Consider the following 27,981-nt stretch of genomic DNA (forward strand, 5'->3'; position numbering starts at 1 on the left):
AGGTATTCATAAGTATTTTATTAAGTTCACGTACATAAAATCATATCAAAATTTTTGAAAAGATGGTTCACAACATCAGTTGAACAGCTCGACACAAATCACTAAGTGGAAGTGGACGGGACTGGGTGCGAACAGGCTGATGGTGAAATGCGACGGTTGAGATATATATATATATATATATATATAAAAAAAAAAAAAAAGACATCGTTATTACACTTGACTGCTTTACACCACATATCGACACTGAGAATATCTACCGTCCTATATATTCTAATAAAACACACTCGGAAATACTTCTTGTGTGACATGCCACGAACAAATTACCTTAAACTAGAGAAAGGAGACGTTCAATCAGTCCCGAAAGGCGAGAGGGTCTTCTTAAGCACCTGCTCCTTAACGGAGATCTGAAGTCACACATTACAGAAAATATCACTTGAAGGTGACCTGGGTTTTTAGCCTACTATTTTTCGCACATGCCGTGAAGTGAAACGATTCCCTTTCAGAAGTAACAATCTGTGCACCGACGTTTGAACAATAACTGATAAACATGTTGTACTCCCTGGGCGCAGTGTGAACACAACATTAGCTTTACCAAAGCCCTCAACTAACGGACATTTTATTTGTGACTGACTGGTACTATGAATTTCACACTCTCCTACATGTATGAATGCTAAGACTTTCCAGGTGATCAATTTAAGGTTGAGTTGAATATACAACTCAGTGTGAGGTGTGTTGGAATAAATTCCTTTTGTTCATAGAGATTATTATTATTATAAAACCCAAGAACTAATATGAAAGATATACATTTACTGCTGAATAACTGAGGTAAAACAGAGTCAATGCACCTTCTGCAGAGTATTACAATAGTAAGGTGAAGTGCTCATCGTTATTTACCTGGTTTGGAATGTGGTCGAAAGGTAAATATTTTACACACTGTCGGTTTTAGCGCAGCTCTTTATAATTGCCATTTATTTCCTCAGATATATTCACTGCCTCAGCCCCTAATGGTAACCTGTCACTATACTCAGAGCCCACTTCAAACTCTTCCTGAGTTTTGGACTGCGACTCAGGAATGGACTCAGTCACCACACTGCCCTCGACTTCCTCACCTTCCCCTTCTCCTTCCTCCACATCAGCTTCAGCGTCTCCATCACCAAGCTCACTTGCATTGAAGTTTTTCTCAGATCCCACAAAAGAGGCTCTCGGATCAAAATCTGTCGCTATGTGCTTCTCCATCTGATCTGCATTCTGCGTCTTCATAATCAGTTTGTAGGTCTTTCCTTGATACTTGTACAGCAAGTGACAGCAGGTGGCTCCCAGCAAGGGCACTGTGGCCAGAGCCAGTAAGAAAATGCTGACCACCACTATGATAAGCAATGATGGTATTTTCTTCCTTGTCGTAAAGACAACTTGAACCTGGCAGTCCTGGCCTCCATAGGTGAGGCACAGAGTGTAATTAGTGCCTGGACGTAAACCTTGGAAACGATATGTATTGACACCGTCCTCGATCTTGGACCACTGAACAACTGAATGTCCATTGCCAGTGCTCACACAAACATACAGCATGTCAATGGGAGATTTTCTGGATGATGACTGGTAAAGAGTGAACGGTTCCTTATCCACAGTTTCCAGGTCTTGGAGTTGGTTGAGATGAAGGTTTGATTTGGCATTTGCCATCTGTAGAGGATTAAGCTGGACTTTAGCCTCAGTCTCTGACACCTCCAAAGCAATCACACCAAAGTCAAAGGTGTACTGTTTAAGGTCATCCAAGCTCAGGTTAAATGCATGATTGGATATATACTGTGTACCATGACTTATTCCACACTTACTGGTAAATGGTAAAGTATCAGTATTAACCGGTACTTTTTTAATATTAATGGATGATGTTCCAGTTGAAAGAATTTTTGGCTTCTCATTTATGGGCCATACATTGTTATTGGGGTCCTTTGGTCCAGGCTTATTGACAGTTGGACCAATCCCTTTTGTGTCTAGCACAGAATTGGTGGATTCTATTTTGGTAACGGTCATTGCAAGTTTCACTGTGTTTTCAGCTTTGCCCATGATATTAGTAGCAGAACAGCTATAGTTTCCATCGTCTTTTTTGCTCATATGAGGAATGGTTAGAGTTCCATTCTGAAAGATGAGGAATCTTGTATTAGAGGGTGCACCATTAATAGGGACCTCACTATTTTCAACAACTAAGGGCAATGGGAATGTTAATAGTTGGTTTCCTGCAAATACTTCCCACTCAACATCAGGTTTGGGGCTCCCTTTAACTTCACAGTGTAAGATGACCATGTACCCCTCATGAATTTCTGTGTTTTCAATGTTAGGTTGATGGGTTATGGTAACCGTTGGAGCCTGACATACCAGTTTTGGCATTTGAGTGACCTCTAAACCTTTTACATGGGAAGGTGCCTCACATCTGATATTGTTCTGCTCAGGAATGGAAATTTTAGATTTAGATTTAGTGATCCAATCCCTCATCCACTCCAGTTTGCAAGAACAGGTGAAAGGATTGTTGTAAATTTGTAGATGCGACATGGAGATAAGCGCGTCAAAAGTTCCTTCTGCAATGGTAGTAAACTTGTTGTTGTTGATGCGAACTGAACGCAGATCTTTCAAGTTGGTGAAAGCATCCTTAGGCAGACTGACCATCTCATTGTTATTCATTTTCAGCAGCTGCAGAGCAGTCAGGTTAGCAAGGTCCTCCCATGGGAAATTTACTATTTTATTATGACTTAGGTCCAGATTCCTTAACTGGAACATTGGTGCTAGTGCATTTCTCTCAATGGTGACAATTTCATTGTGGGCCAGCCAGAGAGATGTAGCCTGGGTCACATTCACAAAACTTTGGGATTTCAACACTTTTATTTTGTTTGCTGAAAGGCTCAGAGTGGTCACATTGGATGGCAAGCCCTCAGGTACCAGCTGAAGTTCTTTGTAAGCACAGTCCACAAAGTGATGGGGGTTTTTATCTGAGCAACTACACTGCTTAGGACAGCACTGCACAGTCACTGCAAGGGTAATCACTGCAGTCCCCAAGGCGAGAAGCATCAAGTACCTGCTCGCCATTTTCCACACCTGCACTGAACACATTGACAAAGAAGGGGGTGAGTATACTGTTCATAACTCGGTCTAAGCACAAATGCACTGGCTAGAATAATTTAAGGAAAAAGTTATTCTTGTTCAACGACAGGGAGACACCACATGCTACCCCATATTTACATGTAGCACATTAGTTTCTATAAACAGATGTAGAGGCAAAGGTTTAGAGAAATGGTAAATGTACTTTTAAAAAAGTTTTTTTTTTTTTTTTTTTTTTTAAATGGAGCACGACATGTTCCAATCGTATGTGTAATACTGAATATACTACAACATACTTTTTTGTCATAAGATAGTATACTATATACCATGTAAAGGATAAACCAAAAGAAAAAGCAAATGTGTGTGCAGATGGAGCGCGCGCGTTTCACAGTGAGAGCAAAAGGGTGAACGCGCGCGACACTACGCGCGCTGCATTCGCTCTATCCATGGTGCTGAAAATCTTTCAGAACGTTTAATTGAATCTCTTTTCGCGAAAATAAACCCTTAAATATGAGTCGTAGTAATACTTGACAAGATATGTCACATCACTAATTTCAGTGAAATGGAGTCCGGACAGTACTGATATGCGGAGTAGTTTTGTGCCAAAAAAAACAAAAAAAAAAACAACAACTTTAAATGCAATATAAAGTTGCATTTGAGTTACTTGATTTTGAATTTAATCCCATTTTAGCAGGAAGTCTTTAAACTGTCTTACCTGTGCGCGAGTACTCCGACTCCTCCGACGGAAATAAATCAAAACAACACTCGATGAAATATAATGCGATTTTATCTAGAGGTGGTAAGGAGAATTATTCCAAAACATAATTAATACTCCTATGTTACTCTGTAAAACGAAGCAATATTTGTCGATGGACAGCAGATGAGACATTTTCATCTCACTGTGATGCTTAGCAATCCGGAGGTAGTTCTCTGCATGCAATCGAATGTGAGCAGAAACCATTGCGCGCTCCCGCCTCCTTAGAGCAAAGGGAAGGGTCGTGCACGCGCAGCCTCTCCCTTTCTATACATTAAAGCTACGGGACTTGCCGCGCCACGGAGAACATTTTTATGTTTTAGATTGAAGTGATTACGATATTTTTCACTCCAACAATCACAAAACTCTTACATTATGCTAATAAAAATGCGAAAGCACCATCCGCAACATTTTTTCTATACTTTCCTGTAGCAGTCAGGTCAACATTTACGCTATAACCAATTATCCACGCCGTCATACACTAATTAATGGATATTAATCAATAGCCTAACCTAGTAACAGCACTCAATTGTATGATCAATCTGATAACGATTCAAGTACATTAAAACTATTGATCCGTGAAATGCATAGGCTAATTTGAGCTTTGGATATTTAACTTTGTGTCTTAAGAGTCGCAGAATTATTGTATTATTTACATAAAGCACAATTAGAAGTGACGAGTAGTTCTCCAGTTGAGTCATTTCGTACGATTTATCCTATTTTACTCGGTTTTGAGTTATTAATTGGATTTCCACTTTTCCGCGCCACACCCACAATGCATTTTATTGTACTGACACAACATCATAAATTCTCTCACTTTATTATATTAGGCACAATTTTTCGCCATATCATGAACCTACTGATGGTCCAGACTTTCTTTGTACTTTTACAAGTAGCTAGTCTATATCCAACAGAATATAAAATGCTAATTTCTACGCGTTAACCAAAACAACCAGTGTAACCATCAATGTCACACTGTATAAGCGATAACAGAGCATGGATTTACACTTTAGTGAATGAGAACAGCTCACTGTTTCAGTCTATGGGTGCACTTTCAAAATACACTCATTCATATAAAATGTACTTGAATTAAAATATTACAATAGAAATACAAGTAGACCCTTGATGCTGTCGCCAATGTAAACCGCCTGAAGGTTTAATGTGTAGTCTTGCTTTAAAAACGGGACAAAAACCCTGCCGATTTCACAACACACCCTGTTGCTTCAGAAAGCTCCAGTGATGTGTGGCGTCTCGTTGCTTTATGCGCGCTGCCACCTCGCGTCTAGTGTGCGCATGTGCAAGGATGTCCTTCAGTATTGCAGTGTCTATTATTGACAGTTTACAAATATATAGCTTTTCGTTTCTTTTATATATATATATATATATATATATATATATATATATATATATATATATATATATACAAGGCGGGGGACACCCTAGATGGGGTGCCAACCCATTGCAGGGCACAATCACACACTATGGACAATTTTGAAATTCCAATCAGCCTACAACATAGACTGGTGGAGGAAACCAGAGTACCACGAGGAAACCCTGAAGCATGAAAACTCCACACAAACAGGGCAGAGGAGGGATTCAAACTCCCAAACCCAGAGGTGCAAGACAAATGTGCTAACCACTAAGCCATCATGCCTCTTGGGTTAGACTTTTAAACTACATATTCAAAATGTAAACATTTCCAAAAGAAGTGCACTGAAAATGGCAAAACCTGACCCTATTTTGTGTGTGGACCTCTAATTTGAATATAAAGTAAGGGTGAAAATATTTAAATGTAATGTAAGATGCACATCTAGGTGTAAGATTACAACGTGAAGTGTTAGGGTGAGACTTCAGTGCACAATCTGGGTAATAGGTTGGTGGCTGTCCTCAAACATGACACGTGCGGTGTTTAGTGACTATGAGTGTGTGCGACTCACTAAGATAAACAGATACTCACTGAGATAAACCATACAATGACCCTGTATGCTGTCCATCATATGGGACTTTGAGGTCTTTACTCAGCAATCTGCAAAGAGTTTCATGAGTACCAAATGCACCCTCATCCCAAGTGAAGTAGGAGGTTGTACACATTATGCCAACAAAAGCACCATCAGAGGCACTACTCAGTCTGTAGTTCATCTCAGATAGTACCACAAGTCTATATGACTGACATAAACCCTGCCATTGTACTCGACCTTGGGTGAGCTGTCAGATGCACAAGGTTGGCAACCTTTTGTTGCTCTTTTGTACAGCATGGCACGAATGTTGTACATACGTAATCATAGGCATCTCTGAGGTAAGAGATGATCTCAAACCTGTAGTTGTCCATTGAGTCTGGGACATGTTTAGCCAAAAGCATGATCAACAGGACCAAGGGCATACTGAGACCTCTACCATATAAAAGGAATGCAGGTATGTTATCTGCATTGTCATGTAGCAGTATTTTCAATGCAGTGGGCATTAGAGACAGATGCTGGCCCCTCACATTGTGCTCAACAGGGGTTTGAATCAGCTGGGGGCGGTAGGCAGTAGCTAGTGTTTGGAACTGTGCCACAGCAGTCTCTAAGTGAGCAGTGATAAACTGCACACCTCTGTGCAACACAGTATGTTTTAGGGCTGTAAAATATGATGTAATTCTCCAAGATGAATTTCTAAGCAGGTACTTGAGCCATGGCTTCACAAAGCAAACAACTATTTACCCAACACAAGATATACCCAACATACGGTCAAAAGTACCTGACCATAAGATGGCTTGGCATGTGGATACCTGACCATAACATGGCAGTGGTGGCTTGGTGGTTAAGGCTCTGAGTTACTGATCGGAAGGTCGGAGTTCAAGCCCCAGCACTGCCAAGCTGCACCTTAATGTGACCAATAAAGTCTCATTATCATTATAACACCCATATGCAGATATTCAGATATTCCAACTTGCACAAAGTTTGAAGCACAGAATTGTATAGGATGTCTTTGTGTTCTCTAACATTAAGATTTCCTTTCACTAGAACTAAGAGGCCCAAACATGTTCTGGTATGATAATGTCCCTGTGCATAAAGACGTGGGTTGCCAAGGTTGGAGTGGAGTGGCCTACACTAAAACCCAACTCACCTTTGGGATGAACTGGAATGTTGACTGCACTCCAGGCCTCATTGTCCAATATCAGTGCCTGACTTCACTAATGCTCTTCTGACTGAACGGGCAGGAAATGGAACTATCGGTTATCAGCAAAAACTGGCGATTTTTCCCTGTTGCGTCCATTGCAGGAGCAGCTGAGAACAGTCCAATGCCGTTATACAGTACGAGAGCAGCCTCTAGAGGTGAAATTTAAAAAAAACTATCGCTGAGAAGTGTTTTTTTTTATTCATTTTGGATGTCTTTATTTTTTTTATTTGTTATGTGGAGTGCTACTTTTTGTTTTGCAACCTCAACCTGGAACCCTGTGTTCCTTAGACAAGGAAAATAAGGAATTAGTGCTAGAACTATGTCCGCCATAGAAGACCAGCCTTCATACCATACTGTGCAACTCTTGAGGATAAGGTGCCTGCTAATGATATAATTAATGTCCATCCTCCAGAGACCTCCAGAAAATAGGTTACATTACATATACTGTGTGAAATATACTGTGTGAAAAAAAATTATATACTGAATATAAGCCTCCTGTTTTTTTCTTTACCAGTTTAAGTGAATTAAACTGGTAAAGAAAAAAAACAATAATTGGTTCTTGTAAATTATTTCTTGATGGTGGTTGGCATCTACATTGAAAGACATCAACTTGTACTGGTCATAGTTTGAATCAGTACTTCTAATTTGAATGATAAAACTATAGATATAAATACCTAGATGCTGCCTTCGCTATTGATCGCTGTTTATAAGACACATCAATGACTGAGCAAGAGCCACCATATTGGGGCAGTATTTGGCACTGTAAAAACAAAACCCTACACTGTCTAATGATGCTTAGTGGTCTTTCCAAAAGGAATTTCATGAAACTAGCAGTAGGACAGGGTGTTGTGCGCTTTTGATAGTACTGTGTAAAGAGGATGGGACCCTAATATACAGGCCACATGGTGATATTTACAATGGAAGGACACTACAATAAATATTACTCTAGGTATCACTGAAAAAATGCCACCAAACTGCCACACTTGTATGTTTATCATGAGAATGAATTCCTTTCTAGAATTTGATCTTGTGATCCCAGGATAAAGCTACTCAAATCTTAATTAATGTCTACTTCATTCATACTTTATATTTGGAGCAACACAATACAAAGTTCTTTTTTGCTTTTTTATTGTATGGAAATGAGTGATTAAAGGAGTGATTAAAATGGTGTCAATGTAAAGTTATCAATATTCTACAGTGTTGCATAAAAATGCATCATGATGCATGATGTATTTGTCAAATGGTCTTTTGACTCTAGAAGTGTAAGATCTAGATTGTCATTTATGGATATTTCAGAAAATTTTCAAAAGACTCTGAAAGACTGTGCGTCAAAGAGCATGATGTCAACAACTATAGCCTAGACTATGCATGTACATGCATCATTGATGACTGATCAGCAACATGTAAATTACTAAAATAAAACCCCTTCTTGTGAAATATAATGTCTTGTTGCCGTATCTGTCTTTTACTCTGGAAAGTGCATATGGGATACCTTTAATTATGTTTTAGAGTAAAGATTTATGGTTTATTTATGATTTATATCAGTGGTCCTTAAGATCCAATTATAATTTTTTTTTAACTTCTTTTTATTACATTTTATCAAGTGCAGCCGTACAGTACAATTAGTAATCCAGCGACATGGCACAGGTATACATGTCTTACAGGGCAGTCCATGGCTTCCAATATCCTCTCAGTGTCCACACATATTTCCCCCTCATGGGATAAAATGTTAAGTAAGGGGTTACAACCACCAAGACAGTAAATAGATCAAAATAAATCAATCAATCAAAAAGAGACCAAAATAGAGGCTCAGTAATAATGAATAAACAATATTAATGCGTGAATAACATCAAGATGGCATTCAGATTTAGATAACAAAGAGAATCTACTCTGACTCGCACAACAGATCACATGAGAAAATATGAGATGATCGGGGCCCATTTAATTGAAAATATTTCAGTTTTTAGCTGTACTTTTGCAGTTATATATTCCACGTAATAAACCTCCTTCACCCTTTCCCTCCATTGTGATATCGTGGGGGGCTGCAGCTTCAGCCAGGAGACCGTAATCATCATCTTAACTATTAAGAGCAAGACTCTCAGTAGGAATATCATATTTTTGTTCTCCACCTCATCCGGAAGTAATCCCAATAAATAACAAGATGGTTCTAAAGGCAGTTCTATAATGTAAACATTTTTTAATCTCATTTTGTATGTTTTGCCAATATTCTGTTAATTTTGGACAGTCAAAGAATGTGTGTGTATGGTCTCCCTCCAGGCCACAGCCCCTCAACATTGATCTGATTTGTCTCCAAATTTTGAGGTAATAAGGGGAGTTCAGAAAAATCTCATCTTGACTTTCCATTCAAATTCCCTCCAAATGGGGCTGTTTGTTATTTTGTGTCCCTCTCCGCAAGACAGTGCCCATTTTTCATCTGGAATGATGGTATTCATCTCCAGTTCCCATTTTTCCTTAATGTCCAAACTGTCATCCTTCTGTTCTTCTTGTAAGATCTTATATATGTGTGATATGATCTTCTTTTTAATGGTTCTTTTGATTATTAACATAAAAAACATTCTATATTGGATGGACAAACTGTTTCCTGTGCAACAGACAAATAATGGTTTTTTGAACCCTGCGTCTAATTTGGATGGGAGAAAGTCAGTATTGTGTATCTTCATTGTTCTAGAAATGAATGTAGGGAGTCTTAGCTTCTTTCTCACACTTGCCCATATCTTTAAAGTGGTTTTACTTTCAATTATTTTTAAAGGTGTAAAGATACATACCAAAGATACAAACAATGTACCCTTGTTACCACACCAGCAACATGGAAAAATACACTTTGATACCTTTATTTCTGAGAGTATGATTCTCTTGGTGATACTACCCATAGCATTTCAGTTGATGATTTTTCTCATTTCTAGACAAGCAAGCAGACAGATTGCAGCAATGTTACAGTGCATTGGCTGAATGACAACCCTATAAGTTTCTTCAAAACTAATAATCCCAAGTGGTGCTACAGTCGTCTGGAAGCGCCAATTCATTTCAGCAAAAAAACATTAGAGCAGAATAAATCAACTGCTCCAAAATGAATTGAAGTTGCAAACTTGACATGACTCATAAACTAACTTTATTAGTAAGTTCAAATATATCACATGCTGATATTCTGCATCCGTGATGCATGATGATTATAAATGCATATGCCTTGCCTTATGTCTTCCAGCAAATGCTACTATGATTTCATTCTAAAAAGTGAAGCTTCATTAGGGTTTTTGACAAAAAGTAAATGTTAATCATTCACAATAGAATACAGTTCATAATGTATACTAATGCTTCATCATTTTCACACTGGGTGTCTTGTCTGTAATAATAAAAATTACTATTGCTGAAGCCATTTCAGCAATACAGCTTCCTGCATCTCCATGAAATCCAATTGTGGATAATCCTCACTGTAGCCATTTCCTCTCCTCAAAACAAACAATGAAAACAATCCTGTTCCATTGCATTGACTTCTTGTACCCCCACAGAAATAGTATTGCAGTATCTGACATTTTTTCTTTAATATACAACTTTACATTAATATACATTTTTGAAGAATTGACATTTTCTACAAATACTTAAACACTTCAAACTCTATACCATGGTGGTATCAAATATGGCACAGAACTAAACTACTCATCAGCCCCAGCACATCACATGACCTAGTCACATGCTTCACTGATCACCAGAACCTGTTTCCTATTTCACCTAATTAATGCCACTAGTTAAATTCTGGATTTTGTGTCACGGCCCCCAGGGACGATTCTATCTTTGGCCACTGCCTCTGCAGAACTTCTGGTGTCTCCTTCCATTTCGTGTCTTAACCATTCTCACGTGTTTTCATTTTCCTGATTGGCGCTCTCTTTAAGTTGCCTGTTTTTCCTCCTCAGTGGCTGGAGCATTAATTCTAGTCACATTTTCTTAGGGTTTATTTTTCTAGTTCCTAGCATGTCTTTCCTCATGTTTGTTTTCCTGAGCCTGTTTCCTGTGTCTGTCAACAATAAAAAAAAAAGTTCTGTATTTGCATCCGCCTCCATGGACTCACTCCATGACGTTTCACTGACTATGTCTACCTGCAAATCAATATTCTGATATTAATCAGAAATGGGAAATATTCTCATTAGTTGATTCATGTAAATGCTGCAATCTGATTGCCTGATTCAGATTAAGACAGTATGCTGATTCCCACCCCTGGAATATACCTGTTTTAATCAAAAATTTGTTGCATGTAAACAACTTTAGATAAAGAGATATATGCGTATGCTCAGGCTGCAAGGAATTGTGGGAGATAACAGCGGGGAAAGGAAAAGCGCATATGTCTATAACAATCACAAAAACCTTCGTGAAATCCTGGATGGACTGATTAGAAACCTACATCCCCTCGGTCATTCCTTCCTTCATCTTCAGAAATATAATTTTAGAATCAATTAAAATTAGTCCGGCAATGTAGGTTCATCATGTGACGTCAAGGAAACACACACAGCATAACAATTCCTGTTGTTTTGTTAAGAACCTCTGCCTTACTTCATTTAACAGGGAATTGTTTTTTTCCCTTCTAAACAGACCGTGTCCTTTAGGTGTGTTTTTAGGGAGCGCGAGCTAATCTTTATTTCATGGTATTTTAACAGCAGATCCAAAATCAGGGCATATGAATTTCTTTCCTCAAAGTAGTACTGAATAAAATCCATTTTTCTGATTTCTTGCCAAAATAAACTTTTATTTTCTAACATTTAAAGATTTGCTATGGATCAAAAATGGTTTAAAGTATTCACAGGAGTCCACTAATGTACGAGAAACAAAGTTGTTTAAAAATTCTTACTTCCTGTATATCTTGATTGACAGTATCATCCAATCAGCGGCAAGTAATCCATTCGCAAAATATACATACTTTTTCCATTTTGTATGACTTATTAATTAGGGATGCACCGAAATTAAAATTCTTGGCTGAAGCCGAATATAATGAAAAACTTGGCCGAAGGCCGAATACCAAACACGTTTTTTCCATTTGTTTCACCATTGCATAAATTAAATAGTCAAAATGTGCTTTTTACTATTTTGCCTTGCTTTTTAAAGAATATTTTCAAAATTTCAAAATATTTATTTAACACTGATTTTTTTTTTCTTTCCAGCAGGCATAGGCTACCAACAAGGCACAATTTAACTTTAAATAAATAAATTAGTAAAATAAAAATATTTTTATGTGGTCATCTTTGAGTCCCCCTTGAATAGCCTATGTTAGGCCTATAACTGACTGCTGAAAGAATGTAACACTGTAGCCTACAACTAAAAAGTACATTAAAAAGTGCATTAAAAAGTGCATGGACAAGAGTGCAAAAAATGGTTCTATTCGGTTCGATACGGCTGATTATGTTGGGGATATATACCGCTCGCGTCCCTGTACACCTTGCGGAGTATTACAGTAGATATAGTATAGTTAGATACGTTGTTAATGTTCTGTTCCCTTAAATAAATAGGTCTTTACCTGCTTCCGTATTCTACTCCCTTACGTCTCGCGACGTGACAGAATACTCCGGAACAGAAACAAATCAAACGCACGTCTCCACAGTAAACAATGTCACGGTTGTCAACATCCGAAGAGCATGTGCTCGTGCTCGTAGCTCTTGCATGCACCCGCCCCCTCATCGCTCTGAACGCGCTGCCGGAGGTGGAGGTCGCGAACTTCGCGCATCTCACTCTGGTTGCTAGGCTATTCGGCGCGTCATCAAACACGTCATTATCCGGTCAAATTTATTCGGCCGAACATCCAAAGTGCCCTTTTTTTTTTTTTTTTTTTTTTGCTATTTTCGGCCGAATAATTTCGGTTGCCGAACATTCGGTGCATCCCTAATATTAATGTGTTTTCGGATGTCATTGTGTTCATAATTTGTTGTTTTGTTTTCAGATGTTATTTTGTTTTCATATTCGTGTTTTGTTTTTGCACGTCTCGGCCACTGTATACAATACGTCTATTTTGCATTCTTTTCTAATTCAATGCAACAATTTTCATTACAAATGATAGTATTGATAACAACACAGGTTTCACGTGTGCACAGACACCACAAAGTCTACCAACAGCCTGAAGTACGAGCTAATATCTTTATTAGGTTAACAAAACATCATAAACTACTGATCACAGTAATCACCTATACTCACTTTTGTACAGAACATATAACAATACTCCCAATTAGCCGCAGACACAATAAAATAAATAAATGAGCGGGTAAATATCCAATGTCTTAAACTTTGTCAATAACTTCATCAATGTGATCAAACTCTCGTTAGTGGCAGCAGCGTACGGAGCCACTAAAGAGACATGGTGGTGGAAAAATTTGGGATGGGATAAAAAAAAAAAAAATCGAAAGTTTTGCGTTCTCTCGCAAAGATAGCCTACCTGTTGTGTTCTCGCGAGAGTCCTGCGCGGTGGTTCGCGTTTGTATCTTCACAGCATCACCTGAATTTTTTTTTCGTCGAAACAATGCTCATTCACGTAATATCCTTTTCAGTTGTCTTTCACTTACGTCAAAACCGTGCCTCGAACTAAGCACAGACCGTATTTATTTATATTTGAGTCCAAGTTCAAAATAAAACTCTATGCATCGCTCCATTGTGAACCTACGGTGCTGTTTGAATCACTACCCCGCGGGAAAATAAACAGGAAGTGTTTGACCGAACTGATAACAGGTTTGTCGGGGGAACGCAAAAGCGTAAGTAAATAAATAAATAAATAAATAAATTTCCACCACCATGTCCCTTTAGGGGCTCCGTAGCTACGCACATGCTTATTAAACCATTATTTGTCTGTTACACAGGAAAAAAAATTGTCCAGCAGAGAGCAGCAGTGAGCCATGTTTCTGGGAAAAATTTGCACACTGGTCCTTTTCACAAACATGTATATGAAGTAATCTGCTGGTACCTTGGCTGCATGCACTTTTGCATATGGACGGTAGGGACATGTCGCTACCAATATTTTGGAGGGCAGAATTGTCCCTACCAATATTTGCGCGAACTCGTTCGCATTATCTTTGGAGTCATGTAAAGTACATAGCATTCTCTAAACAGAAGCTCCAGCATTTAGGCACGCTAGCATTTGACTGGCTGAAAGGAAGGGGCTATCTGAAGGCTCACCTTACGTGCAAATATCGAGCTGCCAGTGTAACATCAATAATTAGATTACTGCTGTCCATGTAAACGCAGTAAATGGTAACTAAATTTTCAAGGCTGTCAGTCCATACCTCAAGCATGGGCGAAAAATTTAGTCGTTCAGATGACTTTACTCCCTTTCATCTATCGCCTGCACGGCACAGCATACATAAAGTATTTTTTCCCATGCCAACACATTTTGTACTTTGTAGATATGCCACCCAAAAAAACGACTGGACATCATTATGTTGAGTTGAATTTTAGTCTAGAATTCCCATGAAAATGTCACATTTAATTAATTTGTTTGTATGCAGGAAACGCAGCAGCAGGCTGAAGTAGAGCAGGATGAAACAGCTGCATCTTCAGGGTTTCAGGTGAGGTCCTAATTATGAATTATATTTTGGAATTGTAGGGATGCATCAGCATTAAAGTCAGTCTTTAGGATGTTCAGCAAATATACAGTATAACCTTTGAAAGTCAACATATTGGTCATGAGTTTGTTTTGAAAAAAATCTTACATCAAAACAACATAAGATCCTATTCACCCAATATTAGCATTTCCCTCAAAAATAAATGGGATCCAAAGTTAACAAGTAATTTCATAGTTTACTTTCTTTTAGTCATTGATCTGTTGCTTTGTATAATTTGTATTTAAATGTAATACAGATCTTAATGTAAATATAGATGTTATATTTTAATAAACCATTTGGTTGTCAACATTAAACAGTCCTTTTTTTCCGGGGTGGGTGGGTGTCCCTACCAATATTGAGACCAAACCTATGCCCTTGGTTTCCTTTCATCATCACACTTAGTGTGGGTTTACATTTATCCATGTTTAGATTAGTTGAATCCAACAGACCAATTTTATGTATTTATTTATTTCTCTGATTGCATCACTACATTAATTGGCTAGTATTCTACATATCATTCTGTATTTGACAGCATAATGGCCTAATTCGCTTCAAATCTATGCTCATTGAAGGCCCTCTATTGGTCAAGGCCTCTGTGCCCATACCCATTCATAAGACACACACTCATAAGCAAGTGTGTGCTTTTGAACTGTTTTGAAATAGCAGCTTCAAGAGCATGGGGTTCAAAAGGAATTGAAATGTTCAAGGCTTCCAGAGACAAAGTGACTAACCCTTCCACTTTTGAGAAACATGTGAAAAATGATAAATGTAGACCAAATAACACGATGAAACTCTCAGAAATATTGCTGGTATGCAGTAAACTAACCAACTGGACACCGCAGTATATTAATAATATTAATAATGTCCAGAAATAGTAATATATCATTTATTAGGTACAGATAGGTAGCTACACTTATTGCCCATTTAATCAGCCGTACCGGCTATCATACAGGTCCACTTTGTAGTTACACATTTACTGACTATAGCCCATAGGCTGCTTGGTACAGCTTGTGTTGACCCCTTGTGTTGTTGTATATGCACTTATATATATATATATATATATATATATATAAAATCTAAGTGCATGTATATAGTAGGTTTATATATAAATAAGCCAATGTAACTACAAGGTAGATAAGCCTAAAATGAGCAACGTAGTGTATATTATTAAACAAATTACCCTAAGTACTTGAATAAATAATCTATAAAGCACATACTTTATTAACACGATTGTCTAGACTTTGATGAACAAACTGGCCTCATAACTAATGAACAATTTTGTATTGTATAATTTTTTTTAGAGGAATCTGCATCCATTATTCTGAGTAATGCTATGACTACTTATTATAGATGTTAGCGTCAGATCACTCATCAGAATAAGGTCACAGTATAAAGCAGTGTCTTGCAGCCTTTGCAATGATCTTATTTGGCTTTCTATTCAGGACATAGATTACTAGATTACTCAGGAGATCCTGACATGACCTTAATCAGGTTTATAATTCAGTCACAACTCTAAGATGCTTTGTGCACCCAAGGCCAGCAAACTTTAAACTCCAGGTATACCAAATTCACATTATCATGCTTCCTGTATCTTTTTAAGCCAACAACTTGTTCCTCCTTATAAATACAATATGGTATTCCCCCTTTAGGAAACAAGTAGTCCTGTGTATAATAAGACAGTTGGCCATTACTATGGTGTCTACTTCAATTTCTATGATGTGTTTGCTCATTTGACATCACTAAGTAAACTGCTCACAGTTGGCTGGAGTGGTCCAGTTTAACAATCAATATCTAAAATAAAAGAGGCTTCACTTGTTTGAATCTCTGCAATAAAATATTGTTATTAGCTCAGGGTAGCGTTGCCTTAGAGCAAGTAAAATTCATTTTAGTTGCAACCCTTATTTCGCAGGAAGATATCCTGTGCTCAGTACATGAGGAAGCAGTACATGCAGGGTGTTATGCAGTACATAAACTATGATGCAGGGTAAACAATACTGTGGCTACAACAATAGTTAAAATACTCTAGAAGCAAGACAAATGCTTGTTTTGTTATGTATCCTGTATCAACACCTGCTGTTGCAATCATCTGTCAATAAGTAATAGCTTAAGCAAATGTTTTTCCATAATGTAATGGCACATAATTAACAAATAAAAACAGCACACAGTCACTATGATCCCATATATTTTGCTTGTATTTCCTCATTTGTAAGTCACTTTGGATAAAAATGTCAGTTAAATGAATAAATGTAAATAGAAATATATATCAGGCACAATAATAATTCAGTCTTTTATTCATTCAGGGACCAGGACACAAGTTTCAAAGTATATCTTTTATAGGAAAGTCTAAAAAAATAGTCCTAAAATATATACTTAAGTTTACTTTTGATAAATAGTAATAAATGACTTTTGGAAAATAAATAAAAAATAAATAAAAATCGTGTCTTAGTAATAATAATAATAATAATAATAATAATAATAATAATAATAATAATAATAAACGACAAACACACAAGCATCATTCAGTCCCCAGTTGATTAGTTATTAATATGTACAGCTCTGTTGTACTAACAGTGGGTCCACAGCAATAATATTAACTGAATTATTGTTTTCTAGCCACCACACCACATCCTTTATGTTCCTTCACAATCCTGACCTGTCAACAGAGCCCAGAAGGGTGCTACCTACTTCCTGTCCATGCAAAAATAAATCATGCAGTCATGATTGTCCAATTACATCAGGCCGTCCACATGGTTCACTTACACCAACACATTATCTCCCATATCAGTTACAGCCCAAATCACATCACATGATGGATCTAACTTTCTAGTTATTATCAACAGAAGGAAGTATATCTCCAGCACTGATCTATGTTGTTTAACACCTCACACCCTCTGCTACACTGTTCTTTATAATCCGTAAGTCCACACTTAAGATGTAGTGTGCTATTTAAAACCTTATGATGTGCTAAACCCTTGTACCAAGCAAGAATGCTACAGATGCATTAGGGGCACTCAAGGATGCCTTAAGAAAATTAAGAGAAAGATGAGCATAAGGCCAAGGGTCCTTAATAGAGATGGGGCCCAAAGGGGACTCAAGGACATGAAAATTGTCCAGGAGAAGAAAAACTGTCCAAGGGACTAAATAAAAGTACATTCCAGTGTTATAGGACCCAAAAATCCTACTGGGGTCCGGAGGGGAACATGAAGTGCATGCCATCGTCATTTCTGTTTAGTGAAAATCATTAATGTTCAATATGAGATTGATAAACACATACAATGCATGGACTAAGAATAAAGAATAAAGTCTTGTCTAAAGCTGTTTAGATTCAGAAAGCTTTACATCTGTTCAAACATGATAGAAATGATAAATCTCTAATTTATAATTATCTAACTTGCATTAAGCCTCTATTCTGTCAATGACATCAACAAATTCAATACAATACATAATAAAGCTACTCATAACCACTTGTAACCTACTGTTTTTCCTACTCTATCCACACACACTCTGCAATTGTGATTAAAGACCCCTCAACAAACCAGATTCTTAGCTTTACTGTAGCATTGTCTATGTCTGTAAAACCCAATCACCATAAATATCGACAATAATAGCTTCAGTGGTGTTATTATTGTGTTTCCTGTTTCTTTTTCTTCCCCCAAAATGACAATAATTTTTTTCAAATGTATAAATCTAGTTAGTAGCAATTTTGAGGCCAGTTAGAGGTATGATGGCTTAAAACCTTCTTTTTTTTAAATTATAAACACTGTGAAAGACATTATACCAAAAAAGTTGGTTACCGTTAGGCCTGGCTGAGGTACCACCGAGTGAATAAATTACTATTTTTCCCCAGAGAAAGCATTAATCAAAACATATAAGGGAAATGTTTTTAGACTTTTCCATACTAAATGATCTCACTGTGCTCTAATGTCCCTGTTATATTAGGTTAGACCACACCTGATTTTGAGCTGTTTCATTGCTTACTTTGAAACATGGTTCAGTGGGTAGCCTTAATACAGGATAAGTCCTAGCTGTCACAGAAAGTAACCCACTTGACTGGGTTTCTTTCTGTGTGACTGGTATTACCCTGACTCATCACACCCACTGATGTACACTTTTGTCTGGGTTCCATTCTTTTTACACAGGCTTGCTTTCCCTGGCAACCTCTGACATATTGCATCACTAAATAGGACAAAGAGGGAAAGAAGCTTAAGGAGAGAAGCAGACATACTGCTCTTTAGACAGATTAGTGTATACTGAAAAGAAGTGCAGTGAATGCAGCCAACATTCTTACTTTCTGAGCTGTGAGTTTGAAGGCTTTGTTTGGGGTCCGTGGCTCAGAGGGACCATGCAGTTCATATACTTTAACCATTTTGTTGTAGTTACGCTCCCTTGACACACAGCTGTACGTTCCATAGTCGTGTTCACTGACAGCTGGTATTAGATAGAGGCAGTCAGACTGAGTCCTCTGGCATGGTTTGCTTTCATGTCTGTGCTCCCAGCTATAGGTGGCATGGTGGGAGTCAATTGGACAGGAAAGGTAAAAAGGGAAACCCTTGGGCACAGTGTGCACTAATGGAGGGTTTGGAAATGAAGATGGTACATCCCGCTTGAGTCTTTTTGGAGCTGTGTAGGAAAAATGTTTTTTGAATTATTTTAGTACCAATTAACTGAAGAAGAGCCAGACTGTTATTTTTCCCATCAATCGGCAATTAAAGCCAAATCTTACCTGAATTTATGGAACATATATGTGGCTCACCAGTGGCAATATTTTGAATTCCCCCTCTGCAATTAAATTACAATACAATACCTTTTAGCTAATGGGCATATTTAGCTTGTTTACAATTTTTGAGGACACAATTTTAATGACAGGCTATCAAATATGCAAACTTCATGGAAAAAGTTCAGAAAACATACGTAATGTTTGAGGTGCATCCATTTTCAGTCCAAGCACAGTATGGGTCCCTGGCAAGAACACAGTCTTCACAGGATGTATTATAGTCCTGGCACCTCCGCAGGTCTAGGACAGACATTTGCCCAGGATATCCAACAAACAGCTTTCTCTAAGGAAGTAAAATGTGAAGAGCAAAGAGTATGAATTATGTATAATAATGTATAAAGAGTACATTAGCCACTTTTCCACTGCACAGTATGGCTCGACTCAACTCGGCTCACTTTACTTTGCTTGCTTTTCCACTGCGGTTTTGTGCTGCCTCAACAGGGGTGCCATCTTAAACTCGCCTTCACGCAGGAATAATGTTGCATTATCAAAGCCACGTACAAATACACGGTCAGGCCGTATTCCAAATGCCTTTCTTGTTCACTGAACACAGACCTTATTAAGAATGTAAAATAATGGTGTTCTAGACCCTACGTAGTGCTCGATACGACTCATTTAGATTCAGCAGCAAATAGGAGTGACTTTGCTAAACGCCTGTTTGGAGATCGGTAACAAGGGAGATGTTAAAATCTAAGACAGAAACCTTTAATGTAATTTAATCTGTAATGAGATAAATGACAATTTTCAACTAATAGAATATTACCATATGCAAAGTATGTATTAAATGACACATTTATTCAGACACAATACAGAACCACTCATTAAGGAGAATCCCTACTCCCTCAGTGCGTGGCTCACATTTAGTGTTGGCTCGGCTTGCTTTGAACCTTGACCAAAGGTGGTACTAAAAGTACCAGGCACTATCCACATTGGAAAACCCCCAAAAAGTGAGCAGAGTCAAGCCATACCATGCAGTGGAAAAGTACCAGTTGTGTGGTTTAACATTTACAATGTATAGACTATATTCATAAAGATACATAGGTTAAGAGAATTTCAAGAATTCTAGAGGACAAGACTTCCAAGAACAAAAATTTAGAGTAGAACCAGGCTGTACCTTTTCAGAGTGTAGTTTCATAGACAGAACAGGAGCAGAGCCATTGCAAAGACTTGTCTCAGAAATGATAAAGGCTTTCGAATCATGCTCCAGTATCTTGTGGATCGTTCCAGTGTCTGCAGTTTACACACATACAGAAGCAGTCAATGACTACAGAGGAGATATACAATACCCAATACATGTCTGGTGTCAAGTTTAATTTTTTACTATTACTATACCTTTTACTATCTAAACGGTAATGACAGTTTAGAACTGTTAACTGGCATCAGTAACTGTAAACTGCATGCTGAAGTCATTAGACACAGCTGTATGAAAACTGTTGTCTAAAGTACATTACAAAGCTGAAAACTCTTGCAGCAGTCATTCAACCCAGACCTCCTTTACCCTTTAATGAAAGGCTCCAAAGAATATGTGCAGAATATGTGCAAATGAAATTTCCCTTTGAACCATTAACGTTATACACATCATTACATTTCCACAGCTCTTACAAGCTGGTTACTAAAATGCTAGCCTATCTTGTATGTGACAAGTCTTATCAAAGGCATGGCAAACAAATCATCAGGAAAATTAGTGTATTAACAACAACCAGTCCCTTCCTTGATTAGTGATGATTAAAATTTGCAATAAGAAAACTAGTGTCATGCTGCAGCTTTGGGCAGCATAACACTCTCAGAGGAAAGTGCTATCTGCCCTCTTCTGCATATATGTAATCACAGATGATTAACTAGTGCCATGCTGACTGACAGGATACAGACAGCATGGCCTCCCTCCCCACTTAGACAGCATGACCAAGTTTGCTCCATTGGCTCCTAGACATTTGAACTTGTGATTGCTTTTTTTTTTCAAACAAGTATCATGTGATTCAAATCCATGTTGAGTTCATTCTGGGAGAGATCAAATTTGGTGCAGTTGAAATCTGTACCAGAAAATGTTTTATTCATGCACACGTGGTCCTTAATTCCTCACTAAATAATGCATCATAGCATCCATGTCAGAGAGTAACAGTCTAAAGGAAAGAGGACAGTCCAGTAAACAACAAAGAATAAAACACAGATGATGACTTTCCAAGTATAATAGGACATGTTAATATAATCAAAGTTCAATGGATACTTAGTGTTTATTGTTTGAGATGTTAACACCATGCGTTCACCTAGAAACAAAAGCTGAACATGGGATAGATCATGCCCCCAAAGAGCCAATGGTCACCCTCATCAGAGTTTTGACGCACCTCCTCACTTATTCCAATAACTTCCGATTAGACACTATAAAAACACATGGACCCATACATACACTGTGAAGCCATGCAGCTTGCCCCATCAAAAGTGCCGAGTCACGGTTATATTGGATGGTCATTCTTTTATATACAGTCGACACTGCATTGTTTATTTTGTCTCTGCCTTTGGTTTTGAATGCTGTCTCTGATTTCTGGTATTGTGACCTTGACCTGTTGATTGATTATGATTTGGATCGCGTTTTGTATTAGTTTGCCTTTTCCAGTCTTCCTGTTTCCGACCTTGATTGCTTTGACCCTGCCATCCCTGTTATTAAACTTCCTGCAAATGGACTCTTACTCAGCCTCAGTGAGACCTTTTGTTACATGAGCTAAATTGTAGAGCTCAAGTTTGTGAGGGAAATTATTAATTTTTACTTTGTAATAGACTTGTTCTTGTTCTGTTCATTCTCATCAGAGGATAATGCCTAAGAAGGCCATGTCATGTCACTTAGATTAATAACAGTATTGGCAGGGTCAAAGCAATCAAGGTTGGCACCAGAAAAACTGGAAAAGGCAAACAAATTCAAAATAATTTAATATAAGCTGAGTGCATACCTGTGGCAAGCAGCAACACACTGTAAAAGTTTTTATCTGAAGCCTGCACTTTGTCCACTGCAATCTTGGTATAATTGTTATTGCTGATGTACAAAGGATCACGTTTCTGTATGGGATGGACCCAGTCAGTCATCTCTGGATGGTTTCTAACAATACGGAGAGTAGGGATGGGCAGAGACCTACTGTCCATCACACACTGGAAAATACAAAAAAGACAGTCACAATTAGTTATGAAATCTCTCCAAAACTGAGAAGTATGGGCATATGAATGAAATACTAGGCAGAACAGTCTGTGCAAACATGAAAACTTCCTATTTGGTGAGGCAACAAACCTGTCTCATTCTTTAAAATATCTAAAAGTTGCACTAACATTTGTAACTGCAACCTAGCTGTGGATTTTAGTGATATAATGGCTTGTGGAATTGAACTAAGGTACGTATATAAGAAATACTAAATTCCACAGAGAGGTGTATCTGTATTTGGGGGTTGGGGGAATTCTTAAGTACATCCTGACCATTGTGTAGCGAATATAATAGTCATTGCGGATACATCCATCCAAATATATGAATACAGGTCCTGCTAAGTCAAAGGATAAAGAGATTAAGAAAATTGTTGGAACAGGAATAAACAACCTTGGTGGAATACTTTAAATTGAGCCATTTCTGGTATATGTACTAATAATAACACCACTGGGCATATTTGCCATAATAAAATATATTTAGCTTTACTTAACCTAGTCACTCATAGGGTAGGACAGAGTAGCAACAAAATGACAGCTGGAAACCCAAGATGGTGACACACACTGCTCCATACACATGGAAATAGTGTGTTTTGGGCATGATTTGGGATATAATGATACATTCATGTTAAAGATACCATCCAAAAACAAATGATGCATGAAATTTCCACGAGCTTGTTTGATTTTGTTCCCTTGATTGCCTCTAGTCGCAATGGACAGATAACAGTATAAACATAGCTGAATATAGCCTCAAATAAAAAGAAAGGTAAAAAGATAATCAAGTTCTTACAGTTCCTGGCCTTGGGTTGGGAATCTCTTCATTGTATTCTTTAAAGCTGGAATTCTCAAAAACATCATCAAGCTCAGCTAAGGAATATACGCAAACAGCCGTGGCGTTCCTGTGCCATGGGGTAACAAATAGACATGTTAATACACACAGGTGGTCCATTAAAAAATGTGAATTCACTGTACAGCATCTTTATATTTCAGACAAAAATAAAAACTTTAAACTATAAAACTAATATAATTTACACACAAATATATATATATATATATATATATATATATATATATATTAGTTGAACTGGTGTCATGCTTTACGTGATTACAGGATAGTGTTAACCTACACTGAAATAGGAGGATGTTTACTGACTAAGTTGTACACAAGTAAGTAGATCAGAATGTCTGCTTGCTAGATAAACTACACAGAAAAAGAAGATAATGTTTACCAGCTGCTTGAGAAAAGAGCATAGACCCGAGATTTCTTCCAGTCATCAGAGTGCAGCACAAAGATGTCCTGCAGACGGTTAAAGTACAGCGACTCTCCACGAATCGCACACACAAGACGTGCCTTCAGGAAAGATGTCCAAATATATTGTAATAATATCTTAGGCCCTCCTTTGTCAACCTACAATGAGATGCCAGGAATGAAAACAAAAATGAATCTGCTTGCTACTGCTGCAAACAAAAACAGCTCAGTGTTCTTATATTACAAACAAAGTTCAAGCTAAGCACCATCACACTGTATTTATTAAATAACACTGCATCAGTTCTGATTTACCACAGTACAGTTTCAAACGCATGCTCATTTTGCTGTAAAATGAGGATCCTGACAGTACATAACACATCACTATATGCCACAGTGAAAAAAGAACACAATATTTAGGGCATATTTCACTGTATTCCAACACCATGTAACTTGGCATATTATCTGTGTTATGTCCCTCCTATTTAAGTGTGCTTCATATTAAATGTTCATATACAGTATACAATACAAATATATAATACTGCACCTTGCATACTCTGGCCACTCTAGAGATCCAGGGGTCAGCTTCTGGACTGTTGTCTGAGTTTTTCTCTCGAAAGAGAACATAAATTTTCTCATTCATTGGGTCCTCAGGTCTGCTGGCCACAAAAGCTGAGATAAATGTTGGTTCTGGAAAGAAATAGGCCAAGAGAGGAACGACTATCACAGCAAACCCATTTAGAGTTAATTGTATATATAAACATCATACTATCATAAATATTCAGTGGTTTAAATTAAATAGAGCAAAGATATCCATTAAGTGGTAAAATGTAACATATTTTGGAATTGCTGTCAGTTTTCACATTTAATATATATTATTCAAGGGTATGTGTGTTCACTTTTATCTACCTGTAATCCATGGATCATACATCCATAATTTGTTTTGGTTGCCAGCTTGCCTGCGGAACTGTAGTGACGTTCCCTCCAGGTAAAGTGGAGCTGCAGCATAAAGGTCTCCATCTGGAATACAATTTTTTTTTTTAAGTATATACTTTTCATGATATAACACTACTGGTTTGCTTGTAGTTTTTTTTAAGGAAACCTATCCATCATAATACATATTGTGCATTGTATAAATGTCTTCACAATCACCCACTCTTAGTATGTAAGAAAATGAAACTTGCATGCTGTGGATTTTAATTCAGGTCAAGAGTTCTTTTTTTTTTTTGTTTTGTTTTTAAAAGCACCCCTTCCCTGAATTAAGAAATTGCAAGATTTAGCATTTTAAGGGAATGTGGGTTTGCTGAGGAGGAAATAGCACAATACATGCAATATATGTGGCAAAAAGACAAGCATTTTATACCAATTATTTATTTTTGAGCCTCTGAATCTTTATGTTTAATAATTAAGCACCATCTCACTGTGTTTTTATGTACTATAGTAATTTCCAGGCTACAAGCATGCCAACAAGTATGCCATAGACAATTGAATTGCTCTTGCAGCCTTTAAAACATACACAGTATCTGCAAATTTAAGTAGCAATGCATGACCCATACCTACTACAAGAGACAGAGAGTTTTGTGAGTCTGTGTAAGGTGAGATGCCACTGCCATCAATGATTTCCACAACCAAACTAGAGCGATTGTTTTTTCTTGGGTCCTAAGAGGCAGAAAATGTACAGTATATGGGAACAGTGGAGTCCAGCTGCATGGCACACAACATGTCAACAGCACAAAGACAATGCTGATGGATGTTAAATATTCCACCTACCAGCTTCCAGCACCTTGGTTGTTTTCCATTTGTCCCACAAACAAAAATCCAATCCTGGAGTTCTTCTATTACAGTTATGACATTTTCACAAGAACTCTGAAATATTGTGAAAATGTGCATTAAATGTTACTGCCACTGGCTCATTAGACCATGTAATAAACTGTTTACACATTTCCAGTGAAGTCTTGTTAAATAAAACCACACAAGCTTGTAAATTTGTACATATGGTGTCTGGCGTTTGAACTAAATTATACTCATAATATTAACCAAAGAAGACACATGCACTCATGGTCCACTTAATTAGGAACACCTGTACATTCATGCAGTTATCTAATCAGCCAAACATGTAGCAGCAGCACCATGATAAAATCATGCAGATACAGATCAATAGCTTCAGTTAATGTTCACATCAAATATCAGAATGGAGAAAAAAAATTTATCTCTGTGACTTTGATTGTGGCATGGTTGTTAGTGCCAGATGGGCTGGTTCGACAAATTTTCAAACACAACAGTCTCTAGATTTTACACAGAATGTTGTGAGAAACAAAAAACATCCTGTGAGCAGATGGTCTGCAGACAAACACTTTGTTGTGAGAGAATCAGAAAATGACCAGACTGGTTTGAGCTGACAGGAAGTCTATAGTAAATCAAAGAAGCAACAACCCTGGTGAGCAAAATAGCATCTCAGCAATCACAGCACATCAAACCTTGCAGTGGATGGGCTACAACAGCAGAAGACCACATAATGTTTCACTCCTGTCAGCCAAGAACAACAACCCCGCTGCAATAGTTACCTATTGTGAAATATTTTTCCTTATTTTCCATGATTATGATTCAATCATTTAAGATCAGCTCAATGTGATTTTTGCTTACTCATGGTTGCATGATGTTTTTGGGTTTCTGTCCTTCATTATGTTTTTGTCAAGGTGTTTTCTCTTTTGTTTTCCTTTTGTTGCTTGCACATACATAGGAGTATAAAAGCCAACTGCGTCCAACTTATGTTTAGACTAAGATTAAACCTACGAAACACTGTAGTGCCCAGGGTGTCTTTGCGCACATAATAAACCATCTCTTTGACTATACCCTGGCTCTTGGTCTCCTGATTCTTCAAGCATCTTACTTCTGGTGAAGTTGAAGCATTTTAATCATCCAGAAAAGATTTACGTCACTATGGACTTCCTGTCAGCTCAGACCAGTCTGGCCATTTTCCTCTGACTTCTCTGATGGTTCCTAAATGTTACTTGAACATGATAGGCATACATACCCGATCACAAAAGTCACCTTCATTATCTGTCAGGGTGAAGGTCTACAACAAAAATGTATTGTATTACTTTTGTATCATAGCCCTCATCTTAATACTACAGAATCTGTTATATATATATATATATATATATATATAATGATGTAATGTATGTGTGTATATGTTGGCAATTCCCTCAAGACACACAACACACAATCGCTTGCCTTCCTTTCACAATGATTAATGAAGAGATTATGTATTTTTTGATGGGCTACTAATGTACCAATAGACTTGCAACACAAATTTATGTTATCGGTTTCTTTTAATAATCTGAATTTGATAAATGTGAGTTAATGCTGTCAGTTGTGTTTCTTGGTGTATTAGTAATAACAGCCTTGGTTTGACTGCACTGAATTTTTAAACATCTTTATAAATAATTACCTCTACTACACCATCATCGTTCACCTCTAGCACAGAGTTTAGTTTCCCCAAGAGCAAGTTCTCGGATCCATTTCGAAGGCAGAAGACTGTATGGCTTACATTTTTGTTATAGATTAGCTGGTGACGCAAATCATCTGTTTAAAAAAATGTTTATTTCAGCAAAATAAAACAAATCATATGCGGTTCTCGTTGTAGCCGATGAAGGGCATTGTTTACTTTGCTGCAGTTATTAGATATCACTGGCGTTATTCTGATTCATAAAGCAAGACAAAAAAAACTGCGATGCTTGATTAATAAACATACCTTGTCGCAACGTTAATCTGGGAATCGCCCACGAGCAAAAAACGGACAGAAAACACGAACCAAAAAGAAGCGACTTGCAGACCAATTTCATTTCTGTATCCGTCAGGTCATGTAGGTGTTTAAGTCAGGTCTGTGTAACGAAGCAGGCGCTGTGGATCATTCTTCTGATCACTCTTCCCAGAGCTGTTCCTACGTAAAAGGCAAACTAGGCGGTCACCATATGGATCCGGTGGGGCGCCAGTGAGCGCTCCAACGCACCAACTGCCTCGCCTTCCACAAGAAAGAGAGTACATTATTATTATTATTAGTAGTAGTAGTAGTAGTAGTAGTAGTAGATAATAATAATAATAATAATAATAATAATAATAATAATAATAATAATAATAATAATAATTTTCCTCTATTTTTAACCAGGTAGCACTTTATGATTGCATGTAA

The 27,981-nt window shown here is 37.6% G+C and overlaps 2 protein-coding genes across 5 annotated transcripts; both read right to left on the reverse strand.

The window, feature by feature from the left end:
* Positions 1 to 3: 3 nt before the first annotated feature.
* islr2 (immunoglobulin superfamily containing leucine-rich repeat 2) lies at positions 4 to 13,764 on the reverse strand. Of its 4 annotated transcripts, none has more exons than XM_017486194.3 (2): positions 13,431 to 13,764; positions 4 to 3,089 (listed from the first exon to the last, which is right to left on the reverse strand). In XM_017486194.3, the coding sequence occupies exon 2, from the start codon at positions 3,073 to 3,075 to the stop codon at positions 943 to 945; it is 2,133 nt and encodes a 710-aa protein (XP_017341683.1). In that variant the 5' UTR covers positions 3,076 to 3,089; positions 13,431 to 13,764; the 3' UTR covers positions 4 to 942. The 4 variants fall into 4 exon arrangements, with proteins under 4 accessions (XP_017341683.1, XP_017341686.1, XP_017341687.1 ...); XM_017486197.3 differs by lacking the exon at positions 13,431 to 13,764 and adding an exon at positions 12,522 to 13,403; XM_017486198.3 differs by lacking the exon at positions 13,431 to 13,764 and adding an exon at positions 3,803 to 4,946 and having other exon boundaries at positions 4 to 3,084.
* Positions 13,765 to 16,862: 3,098 nt separating this feature from the next.
* Positions 16,863 to 27,773, reverse strand: sema7a (semaphorin 7A). The gene is made up of 14 exons (XM_017485908.3): positions 27,544 to 27,773; positions 27,241 to 27,374; positions 26,824 to 26,865; positions 25,560 to 25,655; positions 25,346 to 25,448; positions 24,699 to 24,809; positions 24,337 to 24,479; positions 23,773 to 23,951; positions 23,334 to 23,442; positions 22,306 to 22,501; positions 20,478 to 20,593; positions 19,501 to 19,646; positions 19,313 to 19,368; positions 16,863 to 19,209 (listed from the first exon to the last, which is right to left on the reverse strand). The coding sequence occupies exons 1-14, from the start codon at positions 27,632 to 27,634 to the stop codon at positions 18,830 to 18,832; spliced, it is 1,902 nt and encodes a 633-aa protein (XP_017341397.1). The 5' UTR covers positions 27,635 to 27,773; the 3' UTR covers positions 16,863 to 18,829.
* Between the last annotated feature and the right edge of the window lie 208 nt (positions 27,774 to 27,981).

Source organism: Ictalurus punctatus, chromosome 14 (assembly GCF_001660625.3).
Source record: "Ictalurus punctatus breed USDA103 chromosome 14, Coco_2.0, whole genome shotgun sequence".
Classification (NCBI taxonomy): Eukaryota; Metazoa; Chordata; class Actinopteri; order Siluriformes; family Ictaluridae; genus Ictalurus; species Ictalurus punctatus.